This window comes from Tenrec ecaudatus, chromosome 13, assembly GCF_050624435.1.
Source record: "Tenrec ecaudatus isolate mTenEca1 chromosome 13, mTenEca1.hap1, whole genome shotgun sequence".
NCBI classification, from domain to species: domain Eukaryota; kingdom Metazoa; phylum Chordata; class Mammalia; order Afrosoricida; family Tenrecidae; genus Tenrec; species Tenrec ecaudatus.
In genome coordinates, this window is record NC_134542.1 from 28,512,047 (window position 1) to 28,536,873 (window position 24,827).

At 41.3% G+C, this 24,827-nt stretch overlaps 1 protein-coding gene across 1 annotated transcript in view; it reads right to left on the reverse strand.

Annotated features, from left to right (window-relative positions):
* CPS1 (carbamoyl-phosphate synthase 1) overlaps positions 1–24,827 on the reverse strand; it is a 126,866-nt gene that overhangs the window by 80,497 nt on the left and 21,542 nt on the right. Inside the window, exons 3-12 of the mRNA XM_075529303.1 lie at positions 21,199–21,343; positions 19,958–20,047; positions 17,418–17,474; positions 14,742–14,834; positions 9,540–9,629; positions 7,167–7,295; positions 6,474–6,580; positions 5,500–5,638; positions 4,075–4,152; positions 1,751–1,849 (exon numbers count right to left, since the gene is read on the reverse strand). Of these exons, the coding sequence (XP_075385418.1) occupies positions 1,751–1,849; positions 4,075–4,152; positions 5,500–5,638; positions 6,474–6,580; positions 7,167–7,295; positions 9,540–9,629; positions 14,742–14,834; positions 17,418–17,474; positions 19,958–20,047; positions 21,199–21,343 (1,027 nt within the window). The remainder of the gene's footprint in view (positions 1–1,750; positions 1,850–4,074; positions 4,153–5,499; positions 5,639–6,473; positions 6,581–7,166; positions 7,296–9,539; positions 9,630–14,741; positions 14,835–17,417; positions 17,475–19,957; positions 20,048–21,198; positions 21,344–24,827) is intronic.

Genomic DNA, 24,827 nt, shown 5'->3' on the forward strand with positions numbered 1-24,827 from the left:
GACATCAAAGTGCGTTGAGGATGTCACAGATGGAGGAGTGTTTCGTTCTGTTATTCACAGATTCACTGCAAGGTGGAACCAACTCAGCTGCCCCTCGCAACAACATTAATGCAATTTCCCAAGTTTCATAAAGGTTTTTTCAATATGAAAATTTTACAAGAGGCATATATTCAATTGAATCTATACATAAATATATAAAAATATAGACATGGGAGGGGGCTTCTAAAGTTCAAGGAAAAACAGAATTTAAAGAGAATGATGGGAGCTGATATCAAAGTTCAAGAAGAAAGAAAATGTTTTGAAACTGATTGCGGTAGCAATTGTATAATACTTCATGAGGTGATGGGACTATGGAATGTTTTGGTATCTAGAAGAGTTCCTCATAAGAGGATTAAAAAGGAGAAGGGGGTGGGAATATAATGAAAAAGTTCCATGAAATTTTAAAAGTCCCCTCCAATAAAATGACATGTTTCTATATGTAAACATAGGTACAAGTATGCACCCCTTCATGTCCATGATACTTTCTGTGAACAGGGCCGCCTTGTGGGATTGGATGTGCGAAAATCCTATCGTATAATCTTTGTACACTCCACAGTTAAATCTCTGTGAAGCCTATTATATTAAACTGTATAAATGCCTGCCCAGCAGAGGCCAAGGGCTGTATCCACTGGATACCAGAGCTCAGCCATGTGGGCTCTGTGGCTGAGCAGGACAGGGCTGCTCTGGCAGCCAGATGGCGGCCTTCGCACATGTGCTGTTACAGTGGGTTAGGGAAGGTCCGGGGATTTGGATATGGAGCCTGTGTATGAGTACTGGGAGGAGGGCTGGTGGTGGCAGCCCTGTCTGCCACTGCCCTTTGGGGTGGCCACTTCCTCATTATGAGGAGCCATCCCTGTCCCTGTCCTACTCCTGTCTGGGAGTAAAGGCTTCAGCGAGGTGGGGCTGGTCAAGAAGCCAGGAGCAGGGGCAGTGGGAGGAGGAAGAGAAGGCCCTATGAGGAGGGAGCTATGCCTAGGAGACTGTTGCTCATTCACTGTGGGAATTTAGGACGTTAAAGCCATAGAAGGAAATGGTAAATAGGAGGAGAACTGCTTTCCCTCTCTTTAAAAAATTAAATAAGGAGTGCTTTATGGGACCATGACATCTATATGTAGTTGGAGGTTTCCCAAGCAGATATTAAGCAAAACATATGATGTTTGGGTGCCTGCTTTAACTATGATGGAAATGAATAGAACCTCATGACATCAACATATGTATTCAAACAAATCAGAATTTACGTCTTATGATACATTAATCCTTATCCATTTGCTCCTTAGAGGTAAAATAACATATGCTATTCAGGATGTTGAGTCATAATAAATTATGTAGATGAAATAGAAAAATTATATTATCCATAATTATTGTTTAGCCTTAATTGTACAATAAGCATACTTTGGGCTATGGCTTGTTGAGTAACAGAAAACATACTGAATTCTAAACTAAATTAGACTCTACAATCAATTAAATTATTTTTTTGCAAACATTCTAGAAGTAAAAATTTAAGTGTATAATTTTACAGCAAAATATAAAAATTCCCATCGACATCAAGAACAAACCAAATTATTACATGCTAAGGTGATGAGAGAGTACATCACGTTCAATCCTCTCTCATAGACACTGGGATGATTGCCGTCACTCATATTAAAAAGGCCAGTGCTTGACAGAGAAAATCTGAAAGCTACAATCAAACACGACGCACACAAATACTAACCTCAATGCGAGAAGCAACCAGTGCCGGCTTTGGCAGAACCGATGTAATGGTGGTGCCTTTCCCCTTCTTTATCAGCGAGAAAAAGGAATCAAACAAGTACTAGAAAAAAGCATAACCAACCAGTTAGGCGCTTCCAAGCTAAGAAGGTTGCCAGATAACACGGCCAGTTACATTAAAACTCCTGGAGAACAACATATCATGTTTCAGCATAAGTAGCCTCATACAATATTTGTGGGGGGTTTGGTAGTGGTGGTAATGGTAATGGTGGTGGGGGTTTTTGTTACATAATTTCATGGCAACTTGATAAATAAGTGTCTGGGTGGAGCCTAGCCTGTAAATCTGTTGACAGCCTGGTGATGCCTCTTGTGGGTGTGGCCTTCTCTGAAAGATCCTGGGAACTTCCTCTCTCTCTCTCTCTCTCTCTCTCTCTCTCTCTCTCTCTCTCTCTATCTATCTATCTATCTATTTATCTATCTTTCTATCTCTGCTTCACCTTCTTGTTGATGAGCCACACCTGGAGAACTGGAGGAGCAACATGGAGACCTGAACCTTGTGATGTATCCACTGCCATTGGATCTACAAGACTCCCTACAGCCTGGCGTGTGAGATTCCTGCATCATTGTGTTTGGCTGCATGAGTCTGAAGAGGGATTTTTGGACTCGTATTGGATTATGGACTCGTATCAGACTTATGGGCTAATATCAGACTTACAGACTTGATCTGGACTAGGCTAGGATGTTTTCTCAATATACAATTGTTCTTTGATATAAAGCTCTTTCTTATAAATATATGAGGGTCACTAAAATGTTTCACTAGTCAACGCAGTCTAACACAGTCTTATTTTTCCAAATCAGGCAAAACTAAGTACTAGCTACTATAATAATTAGATTAAATAAACCCTTCTAACTTTTCACTTCAAGTCTTATTAAAAAAAAGTCTATTTTCAGCAGGTGATCAGCATTTTAGACAATGCATTCTGAGCATGGCAGGAAGTTCCCCGCCCTTTAATCGAATATCATTTCTTATTCTAAATAAAATTCTAATTAAACAAAAAATTAAAGTGATAATCATCTATGTACCTTAAAGGTAATTGGATTTTTTTTTGTTTTCAGCCCTAAAAAAAAATCTTTAAAGGCTACTTTTAAATTTTTCCATGACTTTGCTTCTGTTTTCACCCTAGACATGATAAATTTCAGCTGAGAATATTCATTTTGTAGAGAATTAGAAGGTCAGAGGTTGATTAAGTGATAGTGGATATTATTATATATTTTTAATTGGACAGCTCCCAATTTGTAATACTGATGGAAGCCAACAAATTGAATTTTCAATTAAAAAATACTTTCCACACATTGCATAGCATGTCAGATGCAATGTATGATATCCATATATATATACTTGAATATAACTAAATTTTATTTATAAGCCTCTTTGTGGGTAAATAATATAATAATGACTGTCTATTAAGAACCAGTATTTCTTGGTACTATTAAAACAAGAACAAGAGACAAGTGTCTGGAAACGTCATTTCGGGCTGAGACAAAGAAGTTTACAAAGGGAAAATGCTTGTTCCCCCTCCCTGTTTTACTTCGATGCCTTTTCTAAGAGTATCTGTGAAGGATGAGGTTCCTACACTACACTTCACAAAGTAAACCAGGGTGTGGGAGGGCAAGGCCCCCATCAGACTTTTCTGAATACCACCAAACACTCCATTTGTGGACATGTGCTTCCACATTGAACCCCAAGCTCACGAGAAGAGTAAAAAATATTTAAATTGAAAGTACAGCTCCCCTAAGCATTCCTATGGGTCTTTCCTTAAGCCATCTGAATCCTATGGCTGGGCATGCACGCCCTCCTCCTCCTCATGCCCCGCTCCTCTGCAGTTCACTGCTGTGGGTTAGTCTCCCTCCGTGGCTACACAGTCAGTTGCCATAGGGATTTTTGTGAAGTCACAGATGGGGGATTAAAATTTCATTTCAGCTATAAGAAGAAGAGAGCAAGAGGGAACTCATTTGCATAGCACAACAATTGTAAATTTCAGAACTAAATATATTAGAATGATAATGGATTTAAATAAAAATAGCTCTGACTTGGGCTTATGGGCTTTCCCACTTCAAGGCTTCCAGAAGACAGACATTGTCTGCTGTGATGTCCACGCGGACAGAGTCAGACAAATGGGGTGCTACCAAACCACTCTGCTTGAAAATGTTCTCTATCAAGGTCATTTGGGGTATTATTTTCATTTCTTAGTTTTCACATAAATACATTTTGAATAACACCCTCTGCCTCACCCCATACATGTAATGGGCTTCATGACTGTGACATACCTCGGTGTCTGTTGGCCCCGGGCTGACCTCTGGGTGGAACTGTACCCCAAAGAAGGGTTTGTTCTCATGCATGATGCCCTAAGGAAATAAGAAGCAGAAGAAATTCTTTCTGTAACAACCAGAGACAAAGGTAGCTGTGTATTATTTAATGGACAAAAAATTTCAAACAAAGATAAAGCATTAAGACTATTCTAGAAATGAACAATATTGCTACAGGATTGGAACTCTTAAGGACTAGCATGTGACCATATTGGTAAGGACAGAAAATTAGCCAATGAAGTCTCATCTGCATGTGATGCCCTTGGCTTTCTTCTGAATGGACTCAGAGCTGGGGTGTCAAACTCAATGGAAACGTGGGCCATTCCGTGCTACAGGCCAGATTCACACGGGCCACATCACATTTACAAATTCTGTTAAATTTGTATTTTGAAGGTAGGATTCAGGGATATGGATAGGATAATTAAAACACTATATCATTGCTTTTATTTAATATATTTATAAAACTAAAATGATTCATTTTTACCTGAAACTTGCCAACACTTTCTTCCTACTAGTTTTCACTTACCTCTTATGTTGTGACCGGAAAATATAACAATGTAACTAATAAAAAACACAAGATGTTGGACAGCTGACCAACGTGATGCACAATGGTAATGGCTTCCCTCTAAAAATGTTAACTAGCGTTGCTGCTAAGTATGATTCATAACAGCACAACCCAAAGTGCTCTTTTTAACCGTTCGCTATTGGGATCTGTTTACATGACGTGACACTGAGAGTGGCAGACAGATTGCTTCCAAACGTCACCAAAACTGAGTCAGCGTGTTTACACATGTCCACAGGCCCACGGGAAAGGCACTGGGCCACGTGTATCCTTATCTTCAGTAGTTAAAGGGTTAAGAAGGGAATTGTGTGTATGGTATTGCCTTGATCTCCCCTAAGTGCTATTTTCTTCATAAGAGTTTTTTTCTATTTTCATTTTATTTCAGAGCATCGCGGGCCACAAAAAATTACCTCAGGGGCCACATGCGACCTGCAGGCCACCAGTTTGACATCCCTGCCCTAGATTATCTCTCATTCCTAAATTATTTCTCCAAGAGTCTTCTCAAGGATATGTTAGTCCTAAAGGCGTCCTGGAGAAACTTAGACAGCTACCTCCAATACCCAAACTGCTCTGGGCCACCAACTCGTTAACAAAGAATGCATAAGAATGTAAAGTCATCAACTAACAATAAAAATAGTGGGTATTAATGAGTGAACCAATGAGATAATCAGGCAACAAAAAATTACTTTTTAAAAGCAGAGGGTTATGAGAAATAGCTATAAAAATGTTACTCCTCTCCCCACGCACCCACAAAGTGCCCCCTAAAGTGTAAGCTAGAGCTTGGAAAGTCCGGCATTTCTCATAAGTTTCGGAGCTCTCCCTACCTCATTGGTTTGATCGTTGACATTCACAAAAAGTGGTTTCCAGCCAGCTGGGAGGGTGCTGTCCAGAGCATAGCCGTGGTTCTGGGCAGTGATGAAAGCCTGTCTGTTTGTGACATTCAAGACAGGTTGGTTCTGCCCCCTGGATCAAAGCAGCAGAAAGGAGAGGGGGAGAGAAGAATGTAAATGGAGTTCTTGTAAAGAAGTGAATGAAAAAGACTACTGCTTAGTGAAAATCACTCTGTAAGAAAAGTCACAGATGTTTAATCCTAATAATTTTTGCAACAAAAATCAATTCTGGAGCTTTGCTGTGTGTTCAATGCAGGGGCTATTAAATTCCCACAATCAGTTTTAGCAAAGGGAAGCTTGCACCCTTTTAACAAAATGTTAAAAGTTATTCACTATCTACACCAAAATTGACAAAGATCATGACTTAGTTTAAAGCAGACAGGAATACGGTAATCTTAAATCGAGAGAACACCTCATGGTGATAATGAAGGATAACGGATCAGTATGAAATTATTTTCTATTCTATTCTATGAGGAGGGTGAGTTGTAGGGACATCTCAGTGTTGGGTAAAAAACTAACATCATTTGAAAGTGCAACTGGGAGGGCTGATGATTTCTCAGTTCTTAAAAAGTCACAGAGAATTCTGAAAATAATATCAATGCTCTAAAATCGAATTTAAAGTCAGAACAATCTCCCTTGGAATTCCATTGAGGATTATAACCTCAATATAAGCCAAGGGAAGGAAAAATAAGGTTAAACTGTAACAAAGTTATCATTAGAAAAGGCTGCTTTTCAAAAAGGCAACAAAAGGAGTATCCGATAGTCATACAACTGTGAACCGCGAGAGAGCATGGCTATCTCTGTGTTCTGAAGAAAATGACCTGGGATTCTCTAAGTCCACTGTGTCTGGGTGGCAATAGGATTTCAGAGTTAGTGCGACCTCCGAACAAAAGGCATCCCTCTCTTACCTGTTGGCCATGGGCATCTTGAAGGACTTGGCACCGGCAGCCAGTCCTGTTATTATGTTTCCTGTACTGATTCCGAACAAAGGTTCTTTGCGATCACTCTCCAAGATCTACATCAGAGAAGAGACCTTATTAACCCAGTGGGACAGGTAAGACAGTGCTCTACATACTGCTGTCTCTGAAGGAACGACACTGAAAGGTCCCTGGGGGTTTTTCCCGGAATGATAAAGAATCTAGAAACTGAATCAACAACTCAGCCTATAAATATGTACATGATTGACCAATCCATGGCATTAAAATTCAGTGAAACGTTCTTAGCATTCAGAATACATGAAAATATAACTCAATATTTTTAGAAACATGAAGGCCTAATAGGCCCCCGAGCCATGTTTAGGAACATCTGTTGTTACATTTCAGTGATAGGAAAAGATGCATTTGGAAGTTAAACTCTATCTCATCCCCTTTATTCAAGGACACAATCCCGAAGTTGCTTTGTCTAAAGAAAGTTCTTTCCCCTCCTGGAACTTTCTTCTGTCTGGGATCTCTATGTAATATCTACATGGGCATTGCCTCAAAGATCAGACATGAGTGTCAAAAATACCAGAGTAAGTGAAATGTATTTCGGCCTTTACAGAAGTCGAGAGCAGACTCCTTCCACATCACTACAAACACATACTGTCCCCAGGCTTACTGTACCTTCTTGACATTCTGAATCAGTGGCTCTGCCAGAGCAGGGTTCCCAGGTCCTCCAGCAATTAAAAGTCCATCATACTCCATCTTGGTGAAATCGTGATTCCAGGGAACTAAATGTACTTCTGCTCCTCTCTGGTAAAAAAAACCACAAGAATGATCAATTTCATAACAATTTTCTGGCCAAAGTGTAATTTTACCGGACCTTCTCTTAACTAACCACTCCCAGAAGGGAAGGAAAAATAGCCCATCTCAAATAGCATTGAGCAAAAGGTTCTTTGGTGGCTTGCTGTGTTTTGTGTGATACAAATGGAGGCAATGGACAATAGAAAATGAAGCGAAAGCATCATTAAATTCTGAATCCTGGAACAAAAATCATATCCTTTCTCTGAACTGCAGGAGAGGGCTCAGTGCCCAAAGGCTCCCTGGCGGGGCTCATAGAAGCACTGGTTCCTCAACAGCCACTGGAGAGAGAGCTTTACCAGAGGAAGAGAAAGCGTTTGCTGCGACTTCTAAGTCGGCCCACCTCTAACCTTTTACATTTTGTCTTTTTTCCTGGTCTCATCAATACTGCCCCCCCCAAATAGGAATCAGCTTCTTCCTTAAGATTGTATCATATTATCTAAAATATTGATATTTAGGTAGAAAAAAAGTATATTAACCATTCTATAGAAAAGTGGATAGAAAGAAGTCTGACTGTTTCCCTAGAAATGTTTCTGAGGCAAGGATTTGAGAGAAAAACCAGTTTTTCTGGGAGATGTTTCCCGGGAAATGCCAATAGGGTAGAGGGGATTCCCCACTAAAATGTGCATTACCAAGCAGTTCCCACTATGAACTACTGGAGCTGAGCCCAGTGGGAATTCCTGAGATTCGGAGTTTGATACTGACTTTAGAGATAGCTCACAAGGCAGAAGAGATGGGAAAAAGGTACACTGACTCTCTAGTCATCGGTTGGGAGCTGTTCTCAGTCTACCCAAAGGCTCAAACTAATCAGTGACAGTCCTCCGGTAAAGCTATGAGGACTGAGTACACTGGCAAAAGGGAGTTGTTAATAAAACTTAGAAGAATGTGAAATCATATTTTAGATACGAATGATATTCTCTAACAAAGAGAAGGTAATTTGAAGAACAACCCTCAAACTCAGGACAATTAATGTTAGGGCAATTTATGTCCATGTGTGCTTGAGAAAGATAGACAGAGAAAGCACACGTGATTGATCATTGGAGAAGAGTAAAAAGGTAAATTTTCTGAAAAAATAATATTTAAGAAAATGTTATTACAGTGATTAAGTTATCCCTAAAGATATTTAAGTGTTGATTTTAATCCATCACCTAGAATTCAATATAATGTATTTGGGAAAGGGTTTATCAGAGCATGGTCCCTGCAAACAGGTGGTGCATAATAAATGTAGGCCAGCTGGCTCCAGCTTCTTGGTCACGTAGACCCCCCCCCCCCCACGGAAAATGAATGTGGCAGGTCATAGAATGTCAGGGAACACAGGAAAAAAAGGAGCATCATTTTCTTTCAAAACATAGTGGCCCTTGAGGGTTGTGTGTTTCATTTTGGTCTTGGTTTTGACTTTTAACATATGTAAGCATCTACAGCTTTCATGTCAACAGAACCAAGGGCTAATTACCCAAGAAACAAGATAAGCACCGCTTACTTGGACAGGTTTACGAATCTGTAGTGAGTAGTTCCATGCGCTTGTCAGCACATGATGTGAAAATAACTTGCCAAAAGACATATACAACTGTTCACTACAGATTAGTAGGCAAGCACAAGTAAGGCCATGCTTACCTTGCTTACTGGATAATCCGTTTCTGTAGGGATTATAAATTTGAAAAGAGGCTCTGATTCTCAGAGACAGTGCTGTGGGTTGCGAGAGAGACAGTGGCGGTCATATCTCAAAGCAGAGTGATTTTTTAAAGTAATATTGTTCACGCCCATCTCTCACGGCCACTGAGTCAACTGTGACTCATAGAGACCCTACAGGACGGGGTAGAACTTCCCCTGTGGGTTTGCAAGACTGAGAATAGACAACGTCATCTTTCTCGCTCCCCTGGAGCAACTGACTGACCCGACGGCTCACAGGCCAATGCTTGTCCTACCTCGCCAACAAGGTTCCTTCAAATTGTTCGCTGTCGGTTAGTGAACAAGGACAAGTAAGCCTATGCCGACCTTGCCTACGGGGCCTTCCACCCCTGGTGGGAATTAAGGTGTTATTGTGTAGATCAACGACAGCAAGGAAAGAGTAGGTAATCTGACATGTTGCGGAATGCACAAGCTTCCTCAGAAATAGGAGATTGGCTTTGCACAGAAAGGCCATCCTCATCCACCTTTACCCTTCAGTTGGGAAAAAAAATAAAAAGAGGTACTTACCTTAACCAGGAGGCGGATGACGTTGTTCTTTATGCCGCAGTCTACAGCCACCACTTTTGTGGGGTTTCCTTTGCCAAACACTTTGACCTCCTGCCATTGAAAACCAAAAGCCGAGACTGAGAGGGAGGTCCAGACACGAGCCATACACCAGTATCACAAACACATCTCAAGAGACTCTGCCCTTCGACTGGGCACACATGGAGGGCTCACGACTCGGGAGCGAGTGGCAGTGAACAGTCGGTTTGTCAGAAAGGCATGGCATGTGCCACAGACTGCATCTTTTTTTTTTTTTAACAAGAAAAATAGTACTTTGCTGTTTTATATAAACTGTTGATTACAGTAATAACAATGATCCCTACGAAATTGGTTCTCTCCGTAGTTAACTGCCATCTTTTTCATGTTTTGCCTCATTAACAACCAGTAGCCCTGGAATTTTAAAGTATAATTGCCTGATTCAGCACTAGACCTATGTGGTAATAAATGCATCGTGCTTGAAATACTACTTGATCCTCCTCTTGCCGCAGGATCCAGTCGGCCAGGCAAAGCTGGGTGACTAGGTCCGAGGTGGATGCAGTGGGTGCTAATCAGTATGAGAATCACAAGAAGCGATCACGTAGACTCCTGGCTCCTTTAGGAGATTGAGCAATCATTTACATTTAAATGGTAGACTTCATAAGAGGATCCCAGAGCATATCATAATCATTCCCTTCGTCTGAAACACTGCTTAGAGGCAGATCCATTTTCATAGGCATTTGCCCAAGAAGCAGTTCCCCAAAGTCATAAAAGAAGAAATAATAAAACTGAGAGCGAGAGGGAGGGAGAGAGAGCGAGAGCACCGCAGGCTGGGCATCTACCCTGGTGTCTGTTTCAAGAGTGAGTTAGCGAGCACATGCTGAAGCTGGGATGGTTTTATAGTTTGCCAAAGGGTTTGGATGAAAGTCGCAATCTGGATATCTATAAGAGCATTTTACTTTAACTGAAATGTATCTCTAGCCACACTGTCTATAGAATGTGAAACCATAGTCTTAGACTCTTAGGACTTAGACTCTGTTTGAGGATTAAAGAAACGAAACAAAACTTTTAAATGTGTCTTCTCCTGCTACTCGGGAGAGAAAGAATACTCCAACCCTTCTGTGATTTAGGGAAATTATTGCTGAACTGATCCATGAGTGCTATGGATAAACTTCTCTCCTCAGATAATTTGAAAAGTGTAGGTTTATTCTTAAACCGGGCTTTTTGTATAACGTAAAGCAACATTACCATCTAGCTGTGGCCCTATACAGCAAAAAAATACATTATCAACTGTTCCCGAAAGATACATTCAATCAAAATGCATAAATTATATATATATAATATAGATATATATCTCCCTGATATAAATAGATATACGATCACTGTTATAATAAAAGCATTTAGTTCTCCTGGCACTAAGATACAGACCCAATCTTCAGCATTACAATTTTCCCTTGATGTGATGATCAAAATGCATATATGCTCAGCTCTGATGATCCCCACACAAATACACCACATAATTTCCACAGAGAACAGAGTTAAGCAAGACTTTATAGACACTTGAGGATATGAATTTCCATTAGAACTCTTCAAGAGAATAATACAGTGCAGAGCACATTTCAATCTGATTGGACCAAATAATTATTTTGGTCAGGACACTATTCATCACATTGGAAAAATGTCGGACCAGATTCTTAGGGTAATCCTCAATTCTAAAGCCCTATCACTCTACTGAAAATGCAACTAGATCTCCATAATGCCATGTCTTCATATGGAGCTATCGTTTGAGAGGATAAAATTTAAGAATTAAAAATCAGAGGTGATGTTGCCAACGGCAGCATGGAATTCCAAGCAGAGACAGTGTTACACTCTCTCATTTAAAATCTACTTTCTCTAATCCACATTACATGTATTTCAACTTGCTATGACCGCGTGTCCATGCCTAAAGTGAACATAAGGGCTAGGTATCAATGCCAAAAAAACTCAAAACCCTTTCCCCTATTTCCATGTGAACGGAGACAAATCGATCCCTTTTATAGTACCAAGGTGTGCTGCCCCTGCATGGGATAAGTTACTAATTAGACTATTTTCACTCTTGCAAATAGTCTGTTCATTGTGCTGCGCCTGGCCTCTCACAACCAGAATTGTTGAGGACAAGACTCATATGCTCCGTGCTCACTCTGTTCATGGCAATGTCACAGAGGAACCACTATCTGTAAGCGAGGAGCCCCTCAGGGAGGTCCGTGCCGACACCGTAGAGAGAACACGGCGTGTCACCAGAGTCCATTTCACAGTGTCTTCATCTTGTAGCTCATCATTCATTACCTGCTTCTGATCAGAAAGAATGCACATCTCGCGAATGTGAAAGTTGGCCAGAGTAAAGCAATGATAAATGTGTTTGAGCATTATTACATGAGAGTGTGAGTGTGATTCATCACAATTATTATCGCTAATATGTTGGAAGGCAATGTGGACGTGGATTAAGAGCCAGCGTTCCTACGTGTAAGTTTCCTGACAGCTATTCACAATGATAAAGGTATTTAACCTCTATTTCAATTTCCTATTAGGTATAGAGGGAGGTATGGGTCTTATCCATTCCCATAGTAGTTCTAGGAGGATTGAATAAGTTAATCCAGGTAAGGGGTTTATAAGAATACTTGGTACCTAGTAAGTATGCAATATACCTTCTTTTTATTAATGTGACTCGTACAATAGCTATTAGTTAAAAAAATCATGATTTCCACATAAATAAGAAATGATACCATCATAAATATCAACTAAGATTGAATACAAAGAGCGAAAATAATCTGCAACTTCTTCCCCCTCAACTCTGACTTGTTGAGTTGGCCCGTTGCTTTATTCCTGTTGCAATACCTAAAGCATGCCCCGTGTGACTAGGGTGATGATGGTTAGTCCTGGGGAGGCAAATAAGCGAGCCAGGCTGTCTGCCCTCCAAGAATTGGTCATGGGTGAATGAGCAAGACCATCGCCTCCCTATGAGAAGAATGTATTTGTAAAATGACATGGAAGTGAAGGACTGTGGAGGTGGAGAAGGTTTCACGAAGGGAAGCTTGATTGATCCTTGAAAGTAACGATTGAAGGTGAGAAGGGGCACAAGAGACAGAGAAGCATCACAAGCAGAAGAGCAAACATGTCTGATCCTGCCAAACGTCTGTGAGGAAAGAAAGAAAGAAAGAAAGAAAGAAAGAAAGAAAGAAAGAAAGAAAGAAAGAAAGAAAGAAAGAAAGAAAGAAAGTTCACAGTCTTGAGAGAACCTCATGGATTTATGTCAGAGGACCCAAGATAAGGAGTTTTTGAATGCTTTTGGAATAAACCCTCCACACTGGAAGGCCAAATAAGGTCAGGGTAAGCACCAATCTTGGTTTCTCGCGAGTTCGCTCTGACACTAGGAGATGGAAGGGCTGCGACATACTACATGTGAGGAGGGCACGGGAGCAGCAGTGTTTTGTTCTCATCTACACGTGGCCGCTGTGCTTCAGAATCCACTCGACATGACCTAACAACATGTAACCCTTGGCAAGTCATAGCCATTTTACAGAGATTTGGAGCCAAACCTCAGTTTCCTGAACTAGAAAATGGAGTTATCTTTTTATGAAATTTTATTCAGTATTCAAAAACTAAGTTCTAAGAAAATTAAGTTCTGGTACATCTGGCGTCTTATGCAATAAAAACACGGGGCAGAACTTTACTCTTTAAGCTTCTAAGCACATCAAAAACTGACAACAAAATCCTAGAATGATATCCCAAACGCATTTCAATCTTCCACTGAAATCGCCATCATTGTGCTCACCCAAATTATTGAAATCCATGGCTCAGAATATAGGGTGACCACCTACCAGGTCCTATCCACCATCTCCTTCTCTAATGGTCCCCATCCACCTTGCTGTCTCATTTCCTGTTGCTATTGCTCAGATGCTGCCGCTTAGCTGCAATAGTCTCCCAGGTACTTATTCCATCCGGTTATACTTTGACATCGAATCCGTTCTCAACGGTTTCGATATTGTTGATAGGCCAATCGTACTGCACCTTCTAGATCTCAAGCCAGTTAATCTTGGAAAACTCCCCTCCAGTCACCCATCACAATGTGAGATTCCTTTAGTCCAACTGTACCAAATTATGCACCCGCTTTCAATACACCATGCTGTTGCAGGCCCCTGTGCCTCTCAGCACTACGTGCCGTTCTTTCTGCCTGAAACCTAGTTCACCGGGATCTCTGCCTACTGAACTACTGCCTCGCCTTTACATTTCAAAACAGGCCTGCTATCCCTGGTCCACTGTCCCATTCTCATGCTGTCCACACGTGCCCTTGTGACTCCCTGAGCACACCCCAAGGAGGGCGTTTATCGTTGGACTTGGTTCCTGGTGAGTTACTTGTTTGCAGCCTGACCAGACTCCAGGCTCTCCCAGGACCTTGGTCCTAGCGACCATCCCCTACATTAATAGGTATCCAATCAAAGCCAACGGACATCTCTCTAAGATGTATTCTATACTTTCTTGTAAATGTGCACTTAACATATTTCACTTTGGGTGACACACTCATCGTTATGAACTTTAATTTGGGGACTGAATGTTAAATGTTCAGTGGATAGGAATACTTTTCCCTCCCCAAAATGGCCCCGGACTCCAACGATGGCATCTGATTTCTATACAGTTTCAGGTTGGGGCTATCTGGCAAGCTATTAGCTCAGGTTCCTAATCATTCTGATGCCTGCCTCTGACAATTCAGGACTTCCTTTATTTGATATTATTAAGGTCTGGTTCTGAGAGACCAGGACAAAAAGAGAAAAGGGGAAAGAAACTATCAAGGATTCTTAAGGGTGGGGGTGGGTGGGAGGAAAAAATGAGGAGCTTATACCAAGGGCTCCAGCCAAAAAGTTTGGAAATGATAGGGCATATGTGTACAAATATGCTTTCTACAACTGATGTATGGAATGTGTAAGAGCCCCCAATAAAATGACATAAAAAACTAAAATAATAAATAGCTTCTAGATCAGGATTTGACCACTCTCGTTTACTTCAGTTAAATTTGAAATGCACGGATGATGTCGCATGTACTTGAGTTGTTATGAAACCACTTTACCTCTGTCTAAATGAAGACATTGATATGGCAAGAAAGGGAAGCCCAAGGAAAGAAAATAAAAATAGTAACGATGAAGGACCACCTCTCACCTTGGTTGAAACTTCAGCAATCAAGTTCTGCTTACTTGGGTCCACAAAATCCACAGATTGACCTTCAAGTTCAATCTTCCCAAGCGTGGTACCCTATCAAATTGAAACAGAGAGAACATGTCAGGTAAAAGCATGCCGGGAAGAAGGTGCTGACCGGACACACAGGGCCTTAAAACAACTGCTCTAATGCTGGGGTCTCGTTATTACTCGTCATCAGCATCAGCATCCCTTCATCTTCTCCGCCTGGAAGGAAGCAGTAGTTTGTATATTACACTGTGAGAAATACAATCAGAATCAGGAGTGCTCTGTCGGTCCCCAAGGGGACGGAATACGCGGGGCATCTGTTCCTCAGGAGGCATGGCAAAGAGATGTCCGGGAGAGGAGGGATAAAATCTGAAAATTGGAAAAGGGGGAACTCTCACGAATATCTTGAGGAACACTGGTGGCATGTGGGTTGCACACTGAGAAACCAACCACAAAGGCCAGCAGTTTGAAACCAGCCGCCACTCCCCAGGAGAAAGATGAGACTGCCTACTCCCGTAAAGAGCTACAGTCTCAGAAACCCACAAGGCAGCTCCACCCTGTCCTACAGGCTCACTAGACGTGAGCATGGCCTCTGAGGCAGTGGGTTGTTTCTGCTTCCATTTGGACGAATATTTAGCCATTTAGGAAGTTTTCACATAAAGTTTTCTAAAATACCACTGGCTACTTAAGTGGCAGAAATGCTTCTTTTTGTTAGCTGTGCTTTGATATTTACTGATCAAGAAATATAAAATGCATTAACAAGCACATTTTAAGAGTCCGTTTTCATTTGTGTAAGAAGATGGCATGATAGGAATCAAGATTTCTTTAGTGAAAAAAAAAGTTCAAATAAACCACTGATTTGCCTTTCTCTTAGGAAATCGTGGCATTAAAGGACCTAAAAAGCATCTCTGATGCCCCTTTGAGTGCGCTTTCATTGTAGAGAAATTGTTTGTGGCCGAGTGAATGAGCATGGAAAGGGCCAGCACACAGTTCAGCCCTGCGTGGTGTTTAAGTGCTATTGTTGAGACCCAGCGCTGTCTCTGACGTTGGCAATACTACCCAGATGCCACCTCTCCATGCCCCAGTGCTCTGTACTTACTCCCGGTGGTCTGTTCTTCCTGCTGGAATCCCAGTCACACGATCCATGCGACTGGATTTATGGGCCCCTTCACTCTGCAGTTTAGTTATCAGGTCTCAGTTGGTGTTGGTAAGGCATCCTCAATGAAATACAATCTCACTCTTTCAACTTCAGACTCACAGAAGTGAAAGCTACACTATACATTCTTGGTGGGGGAGACGAATCCGCAGCACTTGTAACTGCACAAAATAGGCAACATTACTGTTTCGTGTGATCTGCACTGTGGAAATACTGAAAACCAAATGGCCTTTGTTAAAAGGCTGCCTGAGAAGACACAGCGTGACACTGTTAAGAGTTTTCCTTGATCACTAGGTCTGACTGCATAGTACTGAACTGGCCAAAGCTGCCAAACCTGCAGCCTTAGTGAAATTCCTGAACTTTATTCTGTCTCTGCCCAGGTAACTTCATTTTTGTCCTTATACATCACACCATTAGGCTAAGAAAACAGAAGAATCTACTTGCGGTAAACAATCTGGCCGCCATCAATTCTCAGGAACATCATGGAGAAAAAAATAGCAGCAGCGATGAGATGCAATGGTATCAGGAACTCTGTTTTACTGTGGGGTGTGAATTCTCTGTCCTTGTAGGCAGGGCGGCTCTTTCTTTCTCTCACAGAGGTTCTGGGTCAGTATTTGTTCACACAAGACGTCTACTACATCTTCCTGAAGAATCTGGTTTCTACATGTCCTTTACCATGGTACCGTGCACACTCAGTTTTTAACATAACAGAATTCAATGAGAAAATTGAAGTATATTTGGAGAATTTCATGAACATGGCAAGTCAAGCTGTCTCTCTAATTTGGGATTTGATGGCTCACAATAAGGAAAAGCAGAGGCAATATGAGCATCTTAAAATAGGAAACAGCAAGCAGATGGTGACAACACAGGCCCAGAGGATGGGTCAGATGCCACAGATATGGGCTCTGAAGCTCAAGATGGACTCTTGAGCTCACCTTAGTCATTGGCACAACCTCCAGAAAGCTGTCATTGAGGCAGTTCCTTCTGCATCCACTTGACTCACCCATAAAATACAACTTAGTAATTTCACAAATAACACTTTGGGAGGAATAAGTGAATTGTAGACTTAGTGTATCTGTTCACACTCTTCCGCAGGCAATTCTCCAGGTGAGACAGCAGTGTTAGGCACTAGGTTAGCTGCTGCTCCGTTTGCTTTGCTCTAGTCCAGCGGTTCTCAACCTGTGGATCTCGACCCCTTTGGGAATCGAACTCCCCTTTCACAGGGGTCGCCCAATTCATCACAGTAGCAAAATCCCCTGGGTTGGAGGTGGTTGGCACTGTGCGCACATCATGGGGATTTCAAGTCCCTCCTGTAAGTATTCGTTACATCGGAGTGTTACATCCGAGCGTTACATTGGAAGGAGTGAAAGGAAACAAGAGAGCGCTGCCTTGCAGAAAGGGGCCAGGTTCCTTCTCTGCATGTCATGGTTCCCCGACCCTGGGGCGGGGCAGTATCTGCGATGAACTGTACACTTGACTAAAGATGATGACTGTACCTTATCTCGAATTATTTTCGTCAGCATTCTCGTATCCACTCCATAAATTGCAGGAATCTAGAGGGGAAAAATTACAGTGATGGTGAAAGTGGAGGAAATTAGATACAGCATATTGTTTTCAAGTTACAAACTTTGCCTCATCTATCTTCTTGGGCAGTAAATAATTTCCCCACTGCTTCCTTCATGGCTCTGACCCAGAGTGACTGTGTTGTCAGAGCACGGCAAATTGCTGCTCCGCTCGGTCAGAGACTCTTTATACCAAGGTCCTTACCAGGAGTAAAAGATAAAAAAATTGGAACATCAATCTTCCGTGATAGCAGTTTTGTTGCTTTGAGTTCAGGGTGTTAAATAAGTAGCCATATATACATATGGATTTGAAATCATGGGATCTGTGAACATCATAAGTAATCATATGTAAATCATATGCAAATCCATGTATTGAGCCAAATGTTCCTGGCATATATCGACATTCCACAAACACAGGCTGTCCCTGGATTAAGAAGGACTTACAGACAGCCCCTGCTGGTCTTTCCATGCTGTGTAAATTTGCCCTCACTTTGAAATGCTTGGACCAACCGGACTCACAGCACTGCGGCAGCGCACTGCGCTCGCTTCACTGGCTGCAGGTGCAAGTGTTAAACCACTGCAAAGGCCTTGGCCCTCTTGTAAAGAATTAAGACCGACGCCTTTGAGTGGGGATCAACATGTAGCCACCACACAGAAGAGAGCGGAACTGCCAAGCTCTGTAACCGCTCACCTTTACGCCCCTGTGGCCTACCTGACAGGCTGCAACCGCCAAGTGCATGATCACTGCACCCCCGGGGAAAGGAAAGCTAAAATCAGAGCCTTCTGACTTAGTCTGAATTCCTACAACATTTTAAAGAGACAGGCGCAGGACTTCATGCCGGAGGGACGGACTGCCTGGATCTCGGCAGGGTGGTTGAGTAGCTGGACTACACTCAAGCTTGGTAGCCTGCAAGTGGCGGAGGCACCACCGGGATGTGCTTCACTTTCTCTGACTAGGTTGGCACAGAGAGGTGCCATCTACTGGAAGAGCACTGCATTACCAAGCAGGAAGCCTGCTTGGACCCTTTTCTGTGCTTCTGCGATGATGGAGAGATACTTAAAATACATTTTTAAAGGCAAATTAATACAACGTTTACCAAGAAGAAGAGCATGAGTTAGAGTCAGGATTGTATCTCCCAGACGGAGTGCGCTTTTTGTGCTTACTTCGTTAATCTGGGGGGAACAATGTCACCATTTCTCCACATATCCACGATTCTGACGGCTGGCTCTGTCTCTCTCCCAACCCCACAGCACCTTCCTAGACAATCATAGCCTCTTTTCAGATGTACACTCCCTTGGCAGGGACATAGTGCCCAGGAAACAAGGTAAGCATAGGTTTGCATGTGCTTACTTACTAATTTCTCAAAGATGGGAGAAAACCCAAGTGCAATTGTCACAAAGCAGTTAATAAGTTAATCCTTAATTTGCTTATTGGGCAATCTGTTCCTGGCTAGATTTATACTAAAACTACTAGGTCTGAAATTGAGCAGCGATATTGTCATATGTCCGTGATAACACAGAGAAACATGGAAAGTTACAATATGGCAAAATAGTCTCTTGAATGACCAGTATAGGAATTAACTGTCTTGGTAATGGAGTGAGTTCAGTAAAGATTCTGAGAAAATAATAATGTCCCAGTAAATGACGCAGTCTTCTCTGTTTAAGATTTGGAAAGAAGAGCCAGGAAGCCAAGGTCAAAGTAGTAAGATTTGGCCAGAAGAAGAAATACTTCGCTGCAGTGCATACATCTACATGGGCACCTACTGGAGAGAGAGTTACCCAGAACAATGTCCTGTCAATTACAGGGTCAGCAAAAATCAACCAAAGAGGAAGTAAAATCTAGCAAGTCAATTCACTTTAAGCTCTTCTAACGCTCAGATCAAAAGAATCTTATTATTTAATTAAAAACTAATACTTTGATTAATAAGGGTATAGGCTTGGTAACGTTTTACTCATTATTCCAAATCATATCATAGCTAATCATACCCCATATAATCATAATGTTTATCCCAAAGAGTCATAATTAGTTTATACTCATAAGCACTCATGATGAAGAAAGTGTAGTCTGGACTATTGTATGATCTACATAGCCTCACCAGAACCCAGGAAGCACATTGTAAACATAAATCCTGTTTAAAGGCGTGGAGCTTTCGACTGCCCAACAGAGTAACTGCACCATTCTAAACATTTCCCCGTGACCAGATGAGAATGCTACCAAGCATGTAAGAGTGTCACCTAGTGGTCAAAGTGAGAATACATGGGACTGGAGGGTGGAAAAAGGTTGAATCCGGACAGTAAACCACGGAGAAGGAATCTCTTTCTAAAACAGAGGTCTCAAGTGAAAGAGTAATGATAAGATAAAGCATTTGTACTGATCAGCTGTGAATCAAAAACGGCATGATCTGCCCTATCTGCTAGGCCCTTTCAAATCTACACACTTCCCGTCTTTCCAAGTGCACCACCGTGATTCTCACCTTCTCCTCTTGAAGCCACTGCCCCAGACTCTTGGTAGCCAGCCAGTGGTTGTACTCATCACTGTAATTCAGAACCAGCAAACCTGCCACCTGGAGAGACAAACGCTTAGCTTAAAGGGGTGATCCCAAAATAGTACCCAACTCCTGTGCCTCATCTTGAGATTCTATTTGTAGTTGTAACGGCTTCACTATAATCACTGAGACAAAGCTAAAACTGGTGGAGATCTAAAGAAAGATCGGTGATCAGCCGTAATATATATATATATACATACATACACATTTCTTTAAGCATCATCTGGGAGAGGAGGTTTATCTGGTTTGCTGGGTTCCCAAGGTAGACTTCTTGGCACCTTGAAATTTTCCTTTATGAGATTTTTCAGTAATGCATTTAAGACTCCGTTGTTTAACATACATGAAGAATAACTTTTTAAATGTATAGCTACAAGAGGGAACCTGGTAACATAACAGGTTAGGAATTGGGCTATTAACCACAAGGTCAGGGGTTCAAGCCCACCAGCTTCTCCTCAGGAGAATATTGAGGCTATGTTCTCCCATAGAGATTGACAGTCTTGGACCGCCTAAAGAATGGTTCTACTCTGTCGTTAGGGGGTTGGCCACTGGAAATTGGAATCAATTGAATGGCAGTGGATTTGGTTTGGTTTGAGGTCGAGTTACAGGATGCTAAGCAATTTGAGAATAATTTTGGGAAATACTGATAGCTAAGTTAAGTGATCAGTCTAAAGTAGGTTGGTGAGAAGAAAAAAGAGTGGAGAGTTTGGAGTACAATTTTTCAAAATTGTTTACATGATGATACCCAAGTTGATCTTGACAAGAAAAAGTATATTGCATTTACTTTTAAACAGTTCTAAGAGTTATTGTTTATTCATCCCTTAAAATATTTGGAAAAATATTTTAGTTAAAAGCAAATCGGTGATAAAGCAGTAATGTCAAGTTGATTTTAAAAGATGTTCCTGGTCCTCACCAATTCCTATAGCATCACTGTTTTTAGGATGTAAAACAGTATTTTTCAAAATTGAACCAATTTTTACCCAATGATTTGGAACAAATATAACATGTCCAGAGAACTGACTCTCAAAATACAGTCAAGTCAAAGATTATTCTCATAGACTAGGAATAAGATTCAGAAAAATGATTGTAATGGCTTGCACTGAACTATTGAGGGGACGGTTTCTTAAAAAGAAACCAACTCCACTTCCCCAAATGGTCTTCTCTTTTCCTACCTTAATACCATCAGACTCCATGTATTTCCTCAGTCCCAGTTCATCCAGTGCAGCAGTATCTGGGGCTCCGCCATTCCCAATAATAGGGTTGACCATTGTGAGAATCTGTCCTTTGTAGGCAGGATCAGTGATAGCTTCAGGGTACCTGGGTAGAGGCATGAAATACGTGTATTAAGTGTATGCAGTTATAAAACTACAATCTATGTAAATGCTTTGAATTGTTTGATGCTTGCAAACTAGAAAACATAGAGTTATAGTCCTGTAAGGTCATCTCTATATGCTAGTAATTTGGGGGAGATTTAATGATAGAAGAATATGGATCTCTGCCCCATGATGGGAGAGAGAAAAGCCAACTCCCAATTATTATAGAATTAATAATCCCATGCAATTTTCACTCTTATGAATTTTTTAAAATTTCTTTTAAGAACATCTTCATAGTTTCTCGATGTAAAATTTCCAGAAATCTTCATTCCTGTAGTCTACTAGACATTTGTCAGTGTGAAGAAATATTTGTAGTTGAAGGCTCTCCCATTCACCCAAATATTAAATGTTCCCCAATAAAATTATTTAAAATGTATATAGAAACTGTTAAAAATTTAAAGAGGTATATTTTTTAATCTTATCGGACACTGAAGCATGCATTTCCTGATTATGAACATGGTACTTACATAGGTGTATAAACATATTGAAATATACTGAACATTTAAAAAGAAAGAATTCATTTGTTTTTTAAAAGCATGTACTTCAATAAAGTTGGTTTTTTAAAATCATTTATGTTTAGAAATCAATCTATAAAGATTGGAAACTTTTATCAACATACAAAAAATGCCTCACAAAGCACTTGAAGCATTTCTGGTTTTCTAGGTTAAAAGATTCCAAATAATTCTTTTAAAGTGGTCATGTGTCACTAATAGGCAACACCAAACTCCCTGCCATCAAGTCAATGCTCACACATCTCAACCCCCCTTGGGTTTCCAAAGCTGTAACGTTTACAGGAGTAGAAAGCTCGGTCTTTCTCCCTCAGAGTTACCCAACACGTAGCCACTGCACCAGAAACATAGGAGGGCTATATTTTAAAGTTTTCATATATGTGTGTGTGTGTGTGTGTAAAACTTAAGATATTTCCATATACCACGGACTATCTATCTACATTTATCCCATGTCCTGAATGCATTCCAATTCCATCCTCCACCCCCTCCCATTTTCACTTTCTGCAGAATGAGTTACGTGACATCTTCCCTGTGGATTCTTACTGAAAGCAAATATGGCTGCTGATGGGGACAGAATGGACAAGCCAATAAAGTTCAGCTCTGGCAGTAGCCAACAGAAATTCTTTAACGCGCTCCAGATTCGCTCCTACCAGACCTCCCTTCGCCAGTGGAATACTGAAGTCTTTCGGCTCAGCGTTCCCTACGGTGATGAAAGCACTGCAGGATTTAGACACAACTTCCATCAGCCATTTCTCAGATGCTGCCTCGGTCAGGAACTGATTTCTTTGAAGCTAAGTCTTTCACAAAAGACAAATGTATTTCTTGAAGATGAAAACCCAAAGAACTCCCTAATTCATCAGCCACTACACCGAGTGAGTCATTCAGTGAATGAAAGCATTGCTCAATGGGAAACAGAGACTAGGGACTAATCATATAAATGCATGTCCGGTGTTACATTCAGAAAAAAATCTCTAATTTAATTTTATTTCCCTTTCTTCTTTTTCTACTTAAGAAAGCTGGTCGTTCCCTTCAAACGTGGGCTCGTAGCACTCTCTCTCCACTAAATGAGTAAATGCAGCTTCTCCTGGAGACCTGCAAGGTTGGGGGTAAATTAATCCATCAGGTCCTGTTTGACTTTTGTGATGTGACAAGATTTATTACCCGTAATCTATCACAAGAAAGAAAACTCTCATGCCCTCCATCATTCTGATCTATATTAAAGAGTTGTTTGTTGGCAGCTATATTAACACAGCTAGTAATTAGTGCTGTCGAAAAGCTAAATAATTGCCTGCTGAAGCAAAACTTTGCAAACAGGTTTCAGGCACTGTAAGACAATGTTCTCACCCGTGGACCTATTTAAAGAACCATCTAATATGCTCTACTTCACACGGAGGGCCAAGAGTTGAGAGAAGGGTATACGTTAATAACATAATGAAAATTTGGTCAGCCAATATCCCCATATCGGTTAACCCAACACCTCTTTTTCTTCAAAGGTTTCCTAAAGAACATATCAAATATATTATAGAGAGATTTTCAAACACTTAATCTACTTATTTGTAAGGCCTGATATTTTGAATGCCCAAATGTAAATTGCTATGTAATCCACCAACCTCATTTTTCACAGGGAGAAAAGTAGGACTCAGAGAGATTAAGTGACATTCTCAATGCCACATGATGACTCATTAAAACCGAGATCAAAATCTCAGCCGCCAGGCTTCTAGATGAACAAACCTTTGTTGAATGAGCAATACCCAATTTCTTGCTTTGGTTGTTGTACATGTACTACAGTCTAAATACTAAATGGAGTCACAATTGATGAATCCTAAAAACCTTGGACCTATCACCCTCTGATGCATGCTGGACCTGATCTGATTTTCAATTTTTTCTGTATTTTTGTTTTGATTTTGTTTGTTCATATTAGTGTATATCTCAGAGGTGTTATGTCTTTGGAGTTCAACCTCTTGCAGTTGTGTTTTGTGTGTTTCTGTGTTTCAGTGTATGAAACCCAGGGTTGATGAACCTATAGGGACAGCAAGTAGAATAAGGACGTCAGGGGATAGGGAAAGGACAGTGACAGTAGGGTTGGGGGGGGGGCGGGGAGGGTGAAAGGGAGACGATGCCAAGTTGTCCGGGAAGGAAAAGAATGTTTGGAACCGGATTGTGCTAGCAATTGTACCATAATGCTTCATGTGATTGAACTCGGGAATCATATGACATATGTACTAGCTCCCAATCCATAGTAAATTAAGCATACATGGGATCTATATAGCTGCTCTCCCATTGATTGTTTTAAGACAACACATGGATCTGTTACTGATCCTTTCTTAGTAGAATGCAAAATTATATAGGAGAGTGTAAAAAACGTGCGGGCATAGGAGCATTGTCTGACGTCATCTGACTTTGCAAAAGCAGGGAGGAGTATCAGCCTCTGGCCTATCCCTCCAAGTGTGGGGCCAGACCTGCCTCCACCTATTCTGAAGCCGACTATCCTGTCCCTGGCACACTGTCCCTGGCACACTCAGTGATTCATTGCATGGCCACATAGAACTCACCGGCCAGACTTAAGTTGAGGGAGCGTATTGAGGAAGTTAACAGCTTTCCATTCAGCAGACGCTTCCAGTTCTTCCACTACAGACAGCTTCTCCTCAGTTAGGCCTTCAAAATCGCTTCTTTCTGGTCCCTGGCCTCTTAGCCTCACCACTTCCTGGTCTTTGCCCTTCTCAGGCAATGTTATAGGCATCTTTCAGCGCTGCAGTTCAATGGCCAAGTGCACTCCGCTCAGCCAAAAGCCTCAATCTGAAAGTGCTCAGCTCTTGCGCCATGCATCAGTAGACCCACTGCCCCAATCAAGTACTGAAGGCAGCTCAATCTACAAGCACCCCTCTCACAGAAACGATTGATTCACTCCGAGACCCAAAG